Here is a 17,731-nt window from a genome sequence, read left to right on the forward strand (position 1 = left end):
TCAATATTAATAAATCGCAGTTTTTGTGGCCACACTCGTTGCTCGTAGATGACTCCACGCTAGATGTTATTCTGTTGGTCTTTGTCTGAAAGTTTCTTGTTTTACTTCGCTTTGCTGATAAATCTACGATTCTGAATGTGCCTTTCTAGCGGTTTATATGTATTGTATGCATGTTATGTATGTCCAGCTGTGTCAAATTGTTTCTTCTCTCTTTCTCCCCTTCCCTCTTCTCTATCCCGTCTCTTTCTCTCTCCAAATATATGTATATCTATTGTATATATTTATCTAATAAAACGCTCTTATATAAATCTTATATAAAAATACATTAATTAGTCTTAACAATAATCAGACAACAGATTTATGGGAAATCTTTCCAGATATATGTAGAAGTATACCCTTAGGAAGTTAAATAAAAAAGCTTGGTTTTCACAAATTATTTTAATACAAAAATTGTAGAAAATGGTAGTTAAACGAAATTAGCAAAACAGTCTTAAATATAAAGTAGTAACTATGTTCATAAGATGTTTATTGAATTATATAATTTTGTAAAATTAAACCTTTTTTTAAATTTACATACTCATATCAAGGTTGAGGATGAATGTAAGTATAAAAGATCTAATATTACGGAGGTGGTAGTAGTCCTATCACATTAAGTCTTCCTGTTAAAACAGCTTCATCTAATTCGACTTTTATTGCAATACAAGCAATATTGTAAGAAAAATCGAATTTTTAAAATACTTTCAGAATATTTCCAGCCTTCTCCTTATTTTTATGTCAGGGCTATGACTATGACCAAGCAAATTCCTTTGATTTTTTTTCTTTTCGTTCCACATGAAAAGTTATCATCTTCTGAACTGTAACAGGTCCACTGTTAGCCCTAGGCCCTAGGTTTTTGTGAAAATAATCTACGTTTACCGGTCAGAAGCGACGTTTAATTACAATTTTTATGAGGTCGCCATACAACGTTGTTTGTGGTTTTCATACACTAATCTTGCAAAATTGCGCAACAATGTTCATTTAGGTAAATACTTTTCACATTTTTTTAGTCTCTTTATATCTATGTTATTTTTACTTTACCACATTTTTAACAATTACCTCAGCTTACATAATACGCTTTCCAGTTCGAGAATCTGCATCATCATAAATAGTATACCTTTTTATTGCCATAACATTAAATTAGTTTTATTATAACACGCATCATTTTAAATAAAATTACTATCACTTTTATGGTAACTTTTAACAACATTTATGATAAATTATTAACTTAAAATAGTGTCGTTGACAAATGATCTTCTTTGATCATATCTGTAGCTTTTTCAGCTATCATTATTGTCGGTGCATTTGTGTTACCTCTTACAATTACTGGCATTATGGAAGCATCTATTACTCTTAAATTATTGATACCATACACTTTTAACCTTGGATCTACAACGGAACTCTTATCCCATTTTGGCCCCATTTTACAGGTGCCAACAGGGTGATATATTGTTGACGTATATTCGATAAGAAGACAGGCAAAATATTCATAAGAACCCCAAAGATGGTTGGCACAAGCATGAACTGGAACTTTTGTGAATTGCGCACCACTAGCTCTAAATGCCTCTGTATTCTCTAAACTAACAGCAAAACGCATGCCAGCAACTAAAACATCTAAATCTTCTTTGACTGAGAAGAATCTACTGTAAATCAAAGGAGTACCAAATAACGGATCAGTATTATTAAGTAAAATATAACCTCTACTTTTCGGCTTTAATAATAAAGGCCTCGCTGCAAGACCATCGTAAAAAGATAAAGGAAAAACGTTTGTAGCAATATAAGTTGTAGGATCAGAATAAAATTCTCTAACATTACGACCATCAAAATGAAACTGAATATCAGGAGCGTTTTCTAATGCAAATTCTGATTTCCAGAATGCTGAAGCAGTTAATGTGCCGGTTGATGCTAAAGGACCATTTTTCTTTGGGATTTGATTGTAATACCTTAAAATTTCTTGTTGTAATGTCGGTGGATCTACTGCCGTAGATGTGATATTAGACAACCCAATTATAAGAGCATCTGTTGTAATGTGATCTTGAAGATTTTGTCCTACTCCCTTTAAATCTACATGTACTGGTATATTCAAACTTTCTAAATGATGTTTAGGACCTATACCGGAAAGCATAAGTAACTTAGGTGAGTTGATTGTACCGCCACTTAAAATTACTTCCTTTCTCGCCTTAGCTTCATATATTATACCATTTAAAATATATTGTACTCCTATTGCAGTTTTAGTAAAAGAATCAATCAAAACCTTAGTAACAAATGCATTAGTTTTTACTTTTAAATTGGGTCTTTGGTTGCGAATAGGTCTGATGTAAGCAACGTTAGCAGAAAATCTACGACCAGCCTTAGACGTTGACTGAACTATATCTGTACCAATCTGATATTCACCATTGAGATCAGTTATAGGTAACCCACGTTCCTTAAATGCCTGAACTAACATCATACTATTGTAATCAATGTAAGGGAACCTTTCAACGTTAAGAGGTCCTTTCTTTGCATGATAGTACAAATTATGAGATTCAATGTCTTGATTATCCTCTGCTTTCTTGAAGTATGGCAATACCTGCAAAACCATTTTAATCATTTTAATTTATGCCAGGGGTGGAATATGATGAAATAAGTTGTTAATTGATACTGAGCTAAATTTGTGTTATCAAACAGGAAGTTCTTCTCTTATAAATAACTATCAAAAGTTAATACTAACATACCTCAGAAAAACTCCATCCATGGTTTCCTAAACTAGCCCATTCATCGTAGTCCAGTCTGTTGCCTCTCATATAGACCATGTAGTTAACTGCGCTACATCCACCCATTGTTCTTCCTCTGAAAAAAAAAAGAAATCTCAAATAGGTAAATTAATCGATAAAACACATAGATAGACACATAAAGCTCTAAGATTACGCTACGGATTTAATGGGTACAGACAGACACAAATAACTAGCGACAAAAATAAAACTATTCGAATTGAACCTAAGAACCCTCTGGGTTCACAAAAATTATCTGCGTTAACAATTCAGGCATGTGTAGACTTCAAAACAAAATTAATTCAAAGGTCTGCGGGGTAACGAACGTTCTCCATCTAGAGTTAAAAAGAGAGAGAGAGCGGAAAGATCAACGTTCGTGAATCACCCTAAGATCTAAAGTTTTTCTTGTATCTTTGTAAGACTTTAACAGATTAATAAACCTTTCAATATAGAATAGGTAATAATACAGGTGTTCAGAAATAATAGTCAGCTATATACTATCTTTTAATACAATACTCATTTCATTATAATGTGTACAAGATTCACAGATTTATTTTTACTAAAGTTAAATAAACAATGGCAATGGTAGAACATTATTCTCAAACACGTATTAGTGTTTATTCACTATAAAAGGTAACTATTCTGAGAAAAAACGATTGAAACTGACATATCTCGAGTGTTATCGATCCTTAAGAATCTTTTTCATCCAAACAGATATTATCGAATAAAATGTATTTGTCGTTCTGACATCTAAGCATATTTCTTTTCAAGTCGTAAAATTGTATGATTTTAGTAAATGTCGTAACAGAAAGTACGTAATTTTTTTTTAATGTTTTCAATTAACACTTTAAAAAATGCTATAACTGTGACGCATATGGTTAAAACAACAGCGCTCAACTACGTAGAAATCACAAGTGCATAATCTTTTTTGTTGTCAGCTTTATATTATACACATAAAAAATAATTACACTTCTGTCTAGTATTTCCAGTTTCGAAACTACTGTGACACATGTGAAGCATCTAAATAGACAAAGAGTTTCTACACACACAAGTGAGATTTGAACGTAGAAATAACTTGAAAATATTAAAAAGGTAACTCTGAAACGTATTAAAGCTATATTTAACACAGTCACTTACGATATGATTGTGTATGTCATAGATCCGTGAGGAGATTTATTTTACCACAATAATGGTTTTATATTTCGTTTATGATTATTTGATTATGGATTTTCTTTTTTATTTTTGTTTGAGTGAAAAAATTACAATAATGTCCGCCATTGTACATATTCATTAAAATCCAATGACTTTTATTTATTTATTGATTTTTTCTCAATTGTACTTAATACTAATAGCATCATTATTTTCTTTTTTTACGTCCAATAAAGAGCTTACAAACAAATAATAATGTATGTATTTAATGTATGATAAATAGCAGTAACATTTCAACATTTTCATGTGTGACGTTAATATAGCTTGGTGGTATGATTGCATATTAAATTAATTTATTTTAAGAAATAATTAATGTAAGTTTTTAATGAAATGATGTTAGAGATTTTTGTGTAGCTAATTGTATGTTTGGTGCTGTTAGATCACAATAAAAGAGGATTTCTCTTATTTTTGACTCACCATCGTGTGTTGATATTTTCTGTTTAATGTTTTGTAAAATGGAGCAAATTTTAGGATCAAGGGTGATTGAAGAGAAATACTTCATTATTTTGGTTTACATTTTTATAAAAAAACTATTCTTTATAATAAATTACTACCAAACTACATATTAATTAAAATAATAAACACTTATATTAATTAACTTCCATCTTTCCATTCTTCTTTAATCATATCAGACAATTTTTCTGCAATCATGATAACTGGGGCATTGGTATTACCACGAGATATATTAGGCATTACTGAAGCGTCTGCAACTCTCAAATGAGCAATACCATATACTTTTAGTCTTGGATCAACTACGGCATCCTCATCCCAATGTGGTCCCATTTTACAAGTTCCAGTTGGATGGAAAATAGTACCTGTATACCTTGTTATGATACAGAAGAAATAGTCATATGTTCCCCATTCATAATTAGTGCATGCATCAACTGGACGTCTTATGAATTTAACTCCATATTCTTTAAATGCTTGCGTATTCTCCAACTTAGTAATAAATTCAAGTGCTGCTATCAAAGTTTCAATATCCCGTCTAACTGTGAAGAATCTTGGATAAATTAGTGGCTGTGCAAATACAGGATTCGTTTTGTTCAAAGTCAAGTAACCTCTACTTTGAGGCAATAATAAAATAGGCCGCACATTTATACTGTCGTAGTAAGAAAACGGAAATATTCGGGAAGCTAAATAATTTGGTGAATCCGAGTAAAACTCCTTAAGATTTCTTCCATCAAAGTGAAATTGTATATCAGGCACGTCCAATCCAAAATTAGCGTATCTAGTTTTAATAAACGCTGTGACATGCACAGGACCTGTGGATGTTAGAGGACCTTTTTTGTATCTCACATTAGAAAACTCTTGTACTTCATGTATTAATTGTTCTCCGTTCAACAACGTAGAAGATTTGTTAGTTAAACCCATCAACATAGCTTCTGTTGTAACATGGTCGTGAAGGTTATGTCCAACTTTGAGATCCTGCAAAACTGGTATATTGAGTTCTTCTAAATCCTTTCTTGGTCCGATGCCAGACAGCATTAATATCTTGGGAGAGTTCAAAGACCCGGAGCTTATTATAACTTCTTTCTTTGCGTAGGCTTCACACCATTTACCATCTTGGAGATATTTCACACCATATGCTACTTTATTATCAGGATCAATCAGTATCTTTGTTACTTCAGCATTAGTTCTGATCGTTAGATTAGGTCTGCTTTCTCTTATAGGTCGTATAAAAGCTGCGTTGGTAGACATTCTACGACCTTCTTTTGAGGTCGTTTGAGCAGCCATCGTGCCTAGTTGATTTTTACTATTAAAATCTACTAGAGGTAATCCAGTTTCTTTGAAAGCCTCAATTAACATTAACGCATTCTTATCAACATATTCAAACCTTTCTACGTTAAGAGGGCCACCAGTTCCATGATAATACATATCTTTTGCTTCAATATCTCTATTATTTTCAGATTTCTTAAAATATGGTAGAACCTGTAACATAACGTTAAATAAAATGTATAATTCAACAATGAAATAATAAGAATTTTATTGATAAGGTGTTATAATTACTTCAGAGTAACTCCAGCCATAATTGCCAAGATCAGCCCAACCATCGTAGTCTTTCTTATTCCCTCTCATGTACACCATATAATTTATTGCACTTGAACCACCCATAACTCTTCCACTGTAAAATAGATAAGTCAACCTTATAAGAATTTTGTGCAAACTGTATTCAAAGTAATATAAAAAAATTTATCAATTCATAAATAAATAAACATATCCATTGATTTTTGTTGAAATTGGACGGCTAATGGAAAGGAATATAAATAAATAAGAAACCTAGACTGGATATTTTTATGCCAATATTAAGTTTATAACTAAAAAGATCACATTTGTCAAGCTAGACTCTTTATTGGTTCGCACAATTTGGAAATAAATACTAAATAATACTATCATAATATGGTTAATTTCTACCTTCTTGCGTTTACGTTTTAACATAACTATCAAACTGTTCATTTCTACCTTTTTTTTCCTGATCTTATTTTTATAACTTGCTTCGCTTAAGTAATTTTAATTTCTTTGTTTTTCTTTTTGATCTTGAACTTGATTGAAGGTCCTATCTTCCTTCTCTGTCTGTTCCATTTCAAGAGTTCAACTAAGTTTGGAATTCCTATTTATTTTTTATCTTTCTTTATATTAAAAATTTAATGCAAAAGTAAATTTGTTACCTCTTTACCGTTAAACCACTGAACTGATATTTATGACATTTGCATACATATAGTGTGGATTATGGAAGAAGACAAAAGGTATGACCACGCGGAGCCGCGAGGAACACCTAGTTCACTATTAAAACTAATTACTTACCTCACCCATCGGCACGTCTGGCCGACTTGCGCCCGGCAAGACAATTCTTCAGGTTGGGTCCTGTACATCCAGTCTATTGAGGAGCCAGCCAGGGTTGGGGCGAAGGCTGGCACGCTGGTGACATCAGGTTCCTCTGGACCGGCTTCTAGAAGGAGTACCTGTGACAGTTAAAAATATTATTATTTAGGTCTTCATTTAGTATCTTAGAATATAACAGGATAAGAGCAGGCAGATTAGATTGGTGTTCGTAAAAAGAAAATTAAGAAACTCTCATTTTAAAAATCGTAGAGCAGCCCTTACATTTTGCTAATGCAAATTCATTGTTTTTCCTCATTGATGTTTTGTTTGTATCAAGAGTATTTTGTAAGCTTGTAAGCAATATAATCAACACAGGTGTTATGATTACTTCAACAATTTAATAAACTCATTATGATAAAAGCTAGACTCAACTCAACAGCATCATTAAGTCACACAGCAAAATGTGGTTTTTCAGTCTTTTCGAAAACGATGGCTCTGTCTACTTCATTAGGGATAGAGACGTGATTAAATGTATGAATCATAAAAGTCAGGTCCCTCCCATTTTTTAAGCCCAACACTGATTTAATATTCTTTTAATTATAGAAATTTCAACTACACACATTTAAAAATGATGTAACAAGAAACAATTAAGTTCATAAATTAGATTTATGTTAATATGACAAAGTTATACAAATCATTATAAAACCAATCACATACATTATTATACACGAAAATTCAATGAAATAAACAAAATGTAGCTAAAAAATATTGCAGCATAAAATCCGTTGGAAATCAAATCCTCTCAAAGTTTAATTGGCTCTAAACTATCAGATTTAAATTAATCGGAAACTTTGCAAACGCTCACAGACTTCAATTTAAAAATAGATTTGTTTAAACTATGTATCTAACCGCTTGGTCTATAATGAAATATATGTTCATATAGAAACCATGGTCCAATATAAGTTATTCCCCAGCAAAGATTGCGGAGGTCAGACGGAAGTCGCTTCGAGTAAAAACCCGACTTTTCCAATACAGGATCTGTGGTCAAAAGACCCCCTTTTAGAGGTGAGAATGTAATCAGTAATTAATGTAGATGAAGAGAAGTACTTATGCAGGGATCGTGGCATGTGAAAAGATAGCTTTATCCCTGGCGGGGTAGACAAAGCCACGTTAAGCTGTTTGGTTTAATGAAAGAATTGAGATTCAAATAGTGGCAGATTGCTAACCCATCGCCTAAAAGAAAAATCCCAAGTTTATAAGCCTAATGCCTTAATCGTCTTTTACGACATTCTTGGGAAAGAGTAGGAGTGGACCTATTATTTTATTCATTGGTGACAGGCCATATGATAGATAGAATATTATATAGTGTATTTATAACAAAAAGTCTAGTATTTTAAGAAGTCGATGTCAAACAGCTGATAAATTTATTTCTGAAATCCTCTACAGCGCTCGGTGGTAACTAGTGGCTATAATTTTTCGATATTGCTGAAGAGTGGTCGAAACAGCGCGGATTATATGTTATATTGCCCGTGCGTCCTAGTACATACTAGGTAATCCAAATACATACAGGGTGACATTTAAAACAACTGCATCCTTTTAAACATAGACTATACCTATGCTTCTGAGCCGTTTGAGCCTATTTTTATTTAAATTAAACGTCATCATTTTCACATTTAAAAACCCTCAAAAACTTCGTCACACGCTTTATTAAAGACCAATACTACAAAAAGAAATTAAAACTAAACCTGTAAATAAATGTGTGAAAAATAAATAATTTTTCTAGTATCAAGATCAAGTAAAGTACAGAGTTGTCGAGATCACTCAGCTGAATGAATTGTGTCGTTGACCTCTGAATCTTACGCGTCGCTTTTCCGCCGGCCGGGGTGATATTACGTATTTAGGATCGTGGATTTTTATACTTTTATTTTTTTTCGTACTTTCTGAAATATGAACCGATATTTTTCTTTTAACGTTTTTAAATATCCTTTAGATGAGTACACTTAACAGTTAAATTTATGCAGTTGAATTAAAAGTCACCCTGTATAACTGAAAAGTTTGGGCATTATGTTTTATATACACTATAATTAACATTACATGCGTTCATATAAATTTTACACAAAATCAAGAAATGATAGTCCTTATGTAATAGAAGGGAAACCATTGATTCAAAACTCTATCCGGTCTCTTATCAATCGCCAACTATCCGTCAAACTTGTCTCGACGATTTCAGGCGGTGTTCGCCTGTAAATTCCCCGGAACTTCGGAGTTCCAAATTTGACGGTAAACCTATCGGGAAATCATTTTCGAATATCGAACGTTGTGAACCGTTGACGTTATTATAATATCTACCCGCAATTTGATCATTATTTAAATAAATAGATACAAGTCACATCTATATAATTCATAATTATAGTTTCAATAGGTAAAGTGAAAAGCGACCTTTACGGGGGCGGAGCCCCGGGCAATAGCTATATAGTTCATTTAATAACCATGATGATGAAGTCTTCCCATGCAAAAGGATTGATAGAAAAAGGTTACATCTTTCGTGAAAACTTCTTTCGCTTCATCCACATTCATAACTTTCTTCATGCAAGCTCGTCGGTTTCGGGTACTCTTGACCTGACCTTTGGCTAGGTGTGATGAAAGCATAAAGTATGTAGAAGCCTTAACAGAAAAAAATCTTGGTATTGTTTTTAAAATGTTTTTGGAAGAAATTGCATAATGCGATAAGGACGCCTTTTGTACATTACCTTAACATAAGCTTAGAATAAATCTATTAGGGTTGTCTATCTTAAAAATATATAGTACCTTATCTGAAGATATTTTAGCGAGCTACTAGTACATGCATACATTTCCAAGAGGGGTAGACAGAAACTACAGAAACTACATCTTCCTACTTGCGTACGACAAATTTGTGTCAAAAAAAATATATCCGGCTTTTTTATTTTATATGAACAGCCCAATCCTAGCATCGAAAATAAAATGGGACAATGAACCAGATCAGAATAAATCAAAATCAATTACTCTCTTGCCCTTGACATAACCGACAATAGTTTTCATTATCAAACGTTGCGTAAACGGATTTAAACTCTTCACGCTTGTCAGAAAGTGTCTTTTTTATTGTTCGAGCCACGTCATTTTTGCACGAAACAAATTCATCGAGATGTGAATTGCGTAATTTATAGACGTTATTTGTGTATGTATAAACTTAAATAAGTTAATGATTTTTTAAGGCTTTAATTATTTACCTCTCGAAGAATTTGTTTCATACAAAAATCACGTGGTTCGAACAAAAAATAGCGACTTTCTGACAAGCGTAGCTTACTTTGAAGGGGTAGACAGCGTCTCGAAATGATTTGCACATCACAGCTGATGTTGTACTTAACAATGCTGTGTTTAGCAAACAACGGCGACTAAGGGATGAACTAAAATCTTTAGATTCTTGTTATAGGCTAGGAACCTGTGAAATAGTGATCTCAATTCCATCATTTAGTAATACAGCTGAACGTGGCATTTCAATCTTTGCGAGACTGTTCGCTCTGACAACCCCGTAAGGGATAAAGACGTGATAATATATATGCCCTTAGCATAACCAGATACCATTGTAAATGCAAACAAAAATAACGAGAGACATAGAAATAAACAAAGACCCCTCATTCTATTATCAATTGAGAAAACATAAAAAACTTTCATTGCAACGCCAGCACGCGGCAAAGCATTAGGGATAACCTTAAAAAACTCTACTTTAAGAAGTTCCATAAAAGAGAAATAACATCTATGCGAAAAACTATTGTACTCTACGAATATCGCTTACAACGATCGTCTTAAATTAGTATCTCCTTACAAAAAGTTGAAATGGACGATACATAGAGTGCTAGTATAAAATCCAATGGAAGAGTCACAGTGATTATAAATGTTAATTAAGAATTAATCGCTTTATAGGTCTGTGACGTCCTATAGATAGGTCAGCTCAAGAGAGACCTAAACTGATGAGATTGCATGAATGGAGTTATGAACGTGGTTGAAGCTAAGTTGGCAAAAATCATGGAAAGTCTAGTCTAGAAGAAATTTCGTCTTTTCTACGGGAAAGAAGAATGTTTTTATTATTTCTGCTCATCATTTTTGGAAGATTCCATACACACCATTAGTTTCAGTTATTTCGTTAATTGTTTCAATAAGTTTATTTATTCTTAAATATGATGTGTTTTCACAACGTTAAAACGTTATGTCTATATCTATGGCTATCCATTTAACATCGAGCAAAGATTATGTTATTTTACAAGACATTTTGACAAACGTAAATATATCGCAAGTTTTGCTCTAAATTCAGTCAGTAACGAATTTTATTATCTATACATATAATAAAACCGTAAAAATATTTTGTCTGTACATTTCGTATTTTTGACTGAAATTGATAGAGGGACACTTAGAATGAATAATAGAAAGAAAAAATATTTTCCTTTATTTCTTGTATTCTCTAAGATAACGCCGTCCCTAAATTACAATGATAAGTGTCACTTTTAGATCCTAATAGTTCCATGTTTTATCATAAAACTAAAACAATGAGTCTGAAATTCCCAAAGCGAAAAAGTTTCACAATCGCACTCGCCGGTTCCCTTGTATTTTCTTTACAAACTAGTTGGCTATAATAAATAGCAATCAGTTAGTATTCCGAGAAAATCTTAACTTTAATCACTTGAAAAAAAAACAATTCTCAAAAGTTATTAATAATAAATTTATTCTAAGCATAATACACCGTTGGAAATAAAGTTGTTTTGTGAAGTCTAAATACAAAAGACAATGAATTTTTATTTCAACTATTTAAATATCAATCAAGGGTATTCTATAAATTAAAGATTTTTCTTTTAAGGCGCAGACAGGCGCTTGTATGAAGAAAGTTATAAATGTAGATGCAGCGAAAAAAGTACTCAGGGATCGTGAGAAGTGAAAAAATATAGTCTATGCCTACCGCTTCGGGGAAGAGGCATGGTTTTATGTATATATGTATGTACAGTAGCCAAAACTCCTGTCATTTTATTTCGTCTGCTCAAAAAAAAAGAAACGTCATATTATGTCAGTACAAAAGAAACTGTAAATTTTTGTGCAGACGTAAAAATGACTAATTCAATACGAACCCTTTTTTCCAGGTCACCTGACTGACCTGGGGCCAATCAACCTGACATTTCTCAATTGTCCCCGATACTCGTAACCTTCTGGGATCGTTGACCCAATGAAAAATAGCTATTGTGTTCTTACTATGCAAATATTGCAGTACTATGTAAGAGTTGATTTATCTGTCTGTATTAATATTTATTCAATTACTAAACCAATAAAGCAGAATGTGCCTTTTCAGTCTTTTCAAGACCGTTGACTCTGTCTACCTCGTAGAGGAAACAGATGTGATTTTATGATAAAGCGTGTTAAAAGGATGCATAGTCGATAATATCCATCGACATTGTACCCTTAAAAACACATTTTATAGTCAATATGGTAGCATTAAATTTGGTGGATTTTTGATGTGATTACCGTCTCTACTATAACCTGAAGTTGCTAACTTTGTCAATGTCACTAACATCGATTTCATGACACGAATTATTAGAATCTAGATTTTTATATACCATTACCTTTTTACCACGTTTAGTTGGTTTAGTGACGTATGAGAGAAAGTCAGGTTGCTAGCCAATCGCCTAAAACAAGAATTTTTGACTCCTGCAATAAATGCAGCTCGCACATACAATGTTTTTCTTCCCTACTAGACCTGCCGCGCGACGCCGTTTTTATCGCGCTGAAAAACTATTGCTATTTCGCTTTTTATCATGATGTGAAACGGGACAGCGATAGTTTTTTACGCGATGGAAACGGCATTCCCGGGATCAGCATGGAAGCAGTTCAAGTTTAAATTCAAATTCAGAAAAGAGTTTCACATTTTTATTTTTTTATTTTCTCGCTGACCTGTTATCGCATTCATAACCTTGAACCAATTTTAGGGGCAAATATTATTATCGCAAAACAATTAATCTTAGACTCAATCAACCGATCATTTCTTATTGTCCTCAATTTTGGACCATGAGTCCATGACCTTGTCAGAACGTTGAACCGCGAAAACAATTTTGTTGACACAATTTTTGTACCTTTGTTTATCTTTGACATATTTAAATGATTTTCATTTATTACGACTACTTGGTTTGGGAAGCTGAAATTAAGATAGATATATAGAATACGCTTTAAAACGCATAAAATTATAACGATAAATTCATTCGAAGCTTTTCTCAAAATCTAACAACACAAAAGTTTCGAACTTACTTTGAGACTAACCCAATATGTGTTATTGTATATATTTATTACGATCGTCATCACTATCACTACATATTATAAAATCCCCAAATTATTGTATCTGTGCTTATCTCAGAAAGATGCAGACGGATTTTGTTCTTGTTTGAAATGTCGTTTCTGAGCAAAAGTTTATTTCTATGAATGCTGTCCGTGCGACGCCAGGACGAGTCGCTAGTTTATTTATTTAAAATTTCCGACCGTATTTTTGCTTTTACACATGAGGTCTCGCGATCTTATTATAAAAATCAAATAGAACTTTTTTATTGGTGCCGTGTGGTTCCCGGCATCATTAGAAAAAAGAATAGAACCACTCCATCTCTTTCTCATGGCGACTAAGACTAAGAAAAGGCTTATAAACTTGAGATTCTTCTTTTAGGCGACAGGCTAGCAACCTGTCACTATTTGAATCTCAATTCTATCAGTAAGCCAAACAGCTGTATGTATGTAGAACTTAACAAAATATCGAGTTAGGTCACCTGTATCTTACACTAAAACACCTAACAATTACTCAGATACACTTTATCTTTTTACTAAAACCCAAAGACTATGTTTCCCATGCATTGTGAACCTAATTCACAAGAAAATATATACCATTGTCTAGTTGTGTATGGGTTTTACATAATAATTATGAGGAAATTGAATGTGGCAATTTTCTTGTTCATTAGTGTTATAAGAGGTATTAACGTTAAGTACCTAAAATAATAACTCGACGTAAACTTATTGGTATCATATACATATTAAATACATTATTATCTCAATGGTATCCTGTAAATTTTATCTTTGTAAAGTTGTCCTGGATTCATCACTCATCTGACCGCTACCACTTTTACAAAGAAACTTGTGTCATAATAAATTAATAATTGAACAGTCAGGAATAAAATACACGTCACATTACATTAACTATAAGAGTATTTGATCGCGCGCTAGCGCTAATCATTAAAAATAGTCAGAAACTTGTTTAACCCAGATTAAAGTTTAAAAAAAAATTTTATATATAATATTAATATAATATTGAACTATATTTAATGAAGCTTCTAAGATACTAATTATTTTACAGCCGGTTATCTTTAATTACAGAACTTAAAAAACAATTAACCAGAATGCCGTAGGTAGCTGGTGTCTGAACTAATTTATTTATTCCCTGAATAATTTTCCGGATATAGTGCTTCCATCTACATACATACGGTCACGTCTATATTGTGGGGTAGACAAAGCCAACAGTCTTAAAAAGACTGATAGGCCACGTTCAGCTATTTGGCTTACTGATAGAATTGAGATTCAAATAGTGACAGGTTGCTAGCCAATCGTCAAAAAAAAGAATCCCGAGTTAACATCTATTGTATCATAATTGAAAAACTTACCTTCCACTTTTTGACTTCAGAAAGTCGATTCGCAACAACGCATCCTGCCGAGCCCGCTCCAACGACAATAAAATCATATTCCTCTATCGCTTGTCTCTTCTTTCTACTCTTAACACCTTTCTTCTTCTCTTTCACAGTCACTTTCTCAGAATCAGCAGTTTCAGAGTCGAATAAACTTCTCCTGTTTATAAAGTTGTAATCAAAAACAGGTGGAACGCTTTCGAATTTCGGCACAGTACTCGAATGATCAGGTTTAAACGGATCATGTTTTATACTGAATGAAGTTTTCGTCACTCCAACGCTGCCTTTTGGTCCGAAACTGTGGAATTTAGTTTCAAATTTGACCGGTTCACCAATATTCGTGTCCAATGCCGATATAGGGTTGAAATCTTGCAACGGTTCCAACGGTCCCAAAGGTGTTTTGAAAACCCCGTTGTATCCTGAATTTAATCTGAAATCATTGAATTGATCTTGAACGTACGGATTTGTTGGTAAAGAGTATTTGTTATCCACTGATTTCCCGAACAACTGAGTCAGTAACGCTAAATACATGAGCCCCGTTTGGGAACATTGCGTTAAGGGAGCGTTTTGGTTGGCACACGCTTCTGATATGTCCGGGGGGAGCCAAGTAGTTGACATCTTGTGTACACTGGTATCACTAGGTAACCGCACTCGACCACTTTTTTCAGAGCACTTTACGCGAACATTGTCTTACAAGCGTGCTGTACTTCAGAGCTGCGCCACAACAATGGCTCAAAAGTGATTGTTTCCGTACGTACAAGAGATACAATTAAAACGGAATAAATGCCTTTTGTAGTGTTCCGATTTTTTTATTTAACACTGTTGCGAATTGTAAGGTCTAGCCATGAAGGTTTTAAATAGATCTTAAAATTAACCACGTCTAATTTAAACGCATTTTAATTTTGCCGTGATATTTCATTGTGAAAAAATTCTTGCTTATTTATAGATTTAAACAGAAAATGATATCACACAAAACAATTTAGAAACATCAGATTAAATAAAAAGATCAACCTTTTTGTAGCATTCTGTAAATTGTACGAAAGATAAAAAAAAAAATAATAACAGAAGTATCCAAAACAATTGTACGATATCCGAAATTCTACGATAAATAGGTTTTATTTCTCATTTTTTACTTGCTAAAATAAATTAAATGAAATAAAAAATATGCACTTTGTTTTATATCCTATAATAAATTACATTGTTAAAATCATAAACATTGCGATCATTAATTTTAATTAATTTCACATGCAATAACGTCGAATAAAATTATAATTATTTCGCAAATTACTGATTCTCGTTCAATGGTTGAATGATAATTCAATATTCTTTATTATATATATCCTAAACTAGCGATTTAGCCCAGCTTCGCACGATGTCCCTTTATGACTCTACAGCCCTCGTAACATGCCACGCGCGACGCCGCTTTTATCGCGCGAAAAACTAACGCTGTTTCGCTTTTTATTATGGCGTGAAACGTGACAGCGATAGATTTTCGCATGATTTAAACGAAATTTTTAAATTATCTTTTAAATACAGTGAAAATTCATCGCGTGGCTTTATAATAAGAAGGCTTAGAAAAAGAATATCGGATTTGGGCATAGGCATGGCAATGGGCAGGTTTCCTCGCGATATTAATAGCGTCAGTTAATATCAAACTAATGAACATATCTTCGAAAATAGTCACTGGTGCATGGCCGAGATGGGATATGAACCTGTACCTTTAATGTGCATCACGCAACCCGGCACCTTACCGATGCTCTTACGGTGAGAGAAAACATACATACATACATACATAAAATCACGTCTCTTTCCCGGAGGGGTAGGCAGAGACTACCTCTTTCCACTTGCCACGATCTCTGCATACTTCCTTCGCTTCATCCACATTCATAACTCTCTTCATACAAGCTCGGCGGTTTCGGGTATTTGAGAGAAAACATCGCGAGGAAACCTGCACATTCAGGCAATTAGATGTATAACTGTTGGAATAATGCAAACAACGCCCATGCCTGTACCAGTCTATTTTATCTGTGGCCCGATTGTGGCGCCACCCGTCGACTTTTTACTTACGCTCCTTCCCGCCAATGTATACCTTAACTTTTCAATAAACTGTTTTAATTTTTGTTCAGTCTTTAATGGTATTATTTTGACAATAACCATGATGCAATATGGAGTCGCTTCGTATAAAAACCTTACTAAACCAATACACGATCCAAGGTCAAAAGACGAATCCTGGGCCTCTCCAGAGTGCAATGATATAACCGGGACTAATAGCAAGAGGAAGAAGATCATACATACATACATATGGTCACGTCTATATCCCTTGCGGGGTAGACAGAGCCATCAGTCTTGAACGGACTGAATGACCACGTTCAGCTATTTGGATTAAGATCATATATGCAATAATTTACCGAAATATTTTTTTAACGATTACAACATTACTCCACTTTTCCTACTTCGTAACAAGCTAGGTACTTGGCTGTTTTAATTAGTATTTTGTGAAGGATGCTCTGTGGTGTCTCATTATAACTAATCGACCAGGTTACCATTTAGTGTCTAATCAAAATTGCGATAAGGTCACACTCGAATGCCTATTGCCCAAGTTTAATGTATCAAGGTTGAATACAAGGCATTTCTATATTCTCTCCTGCATGTGTAAGTTAACGTAGATACATAAAATCATGCCTCTATCTCAGAGGGGTAGGCAGAGATATCACGAACCTACGTACTTCGTTCGCTTCATCCACATTATCAACAATCAATGAAAAGTACCCTAATGTTCTACAGACTCTTAATATTATAATAGACGCAAAATTTCCAGAACACTATTTTAGTATATAATCCGTGTAGAGGTGTCAAACAAATAAACAAACTTACTTTTGCATTTATGATACTAATTGGGATAAAACAAAATAAAAAGGCGCTAGTATTATTGGCTCTGTCTACCACGTAAGGGACAGGGATAAAGACGTGATTATAGGTAGGTATGTAAGTCTTCTTCTTCTTTTACCTGATTATAGTCCCTGTTATTCCTCACCTTTCTGGAAAGCCTTTGACCATTACCCTGGATTAGATGACTCAGGATATCGAATGGATTAAACCACGCGGCACAAGTTTTAAGTTCCTCATCATGATTATAAATAATCAATCAGATTTCCAATTTCATTTTTACATAACCTTTCACGCCTTTTCAACAAGAATGAA

At 33.5% G+C, this 17,731-nt stretch overlaps 1 protein-coding gene across 1 annotated transcript; it reads right to left on the minus strand.

The window, feature by feature from the left end:
- Positions 1–568: 568 nt before the first annotated feature.
- On the minus strand, positions 569–15,238 carry LOC106131952 (glucose dehydrogenase [FAD, quinone]). Its single transcript, XM_060951821.1, has 4 exons — positions 14,510–15,238; positions 6,798–6,955; positions 2,751–2,865; positions 569–2,605 (listed from the first exon to the last, which is right to left on the minus strand). Exons 1-4 carry the CDS (start codon positions 15,146–15,148, stop codon positions 1,265–1,267), a joined length of 2,253 nt encoding a protein of 750 aa, XP_060807804.1. The 5' UTR covers positions 15,149–15,238; the 3' UTR covers positions 569–1,264.
- Between the last annotated feature and the right edge of the window lie 2,493 nt (positions 15,239–17,731).

Source organism: Amyelois transitella, chromosome 26, assembly GCF_032362555.1.
Source record: "Amyelois transitella isolate CPQ chromosome 26, ilAmyTran1.1, whole genome shotgun sequence".
Classification (NCBI taxonomy): Eukaryota; Metazoa; Arthropoda; class Insecta; order Lepidoptera; family Pyralidae; genus Amyelois; species Amyelois transitella.

Coding starts and splice junctions, on each gene's coding strand:
- LOC106131952 (XM_060951821.1), bottom strand. CDS start 15,148: ATGTCAACTACTTGGCTCCCCCCGGACATATCAGAAGCGTGTGCCAAC. Junction 6,956..14,509: donor CTGAAGTCAAAAAGTGGAAG/GTAAGTTTTTCA, acceptor TAACTGTCACAG/GTACTCCTTCTAGAAGCCGG. Junction 2,866..6,797: donor CAGACGTGCCGATGGGTGAG/GTAAGTAATTAG, acceptor TTTTTTTTTCAG/AGGAAGAACAATGGGTGGAT.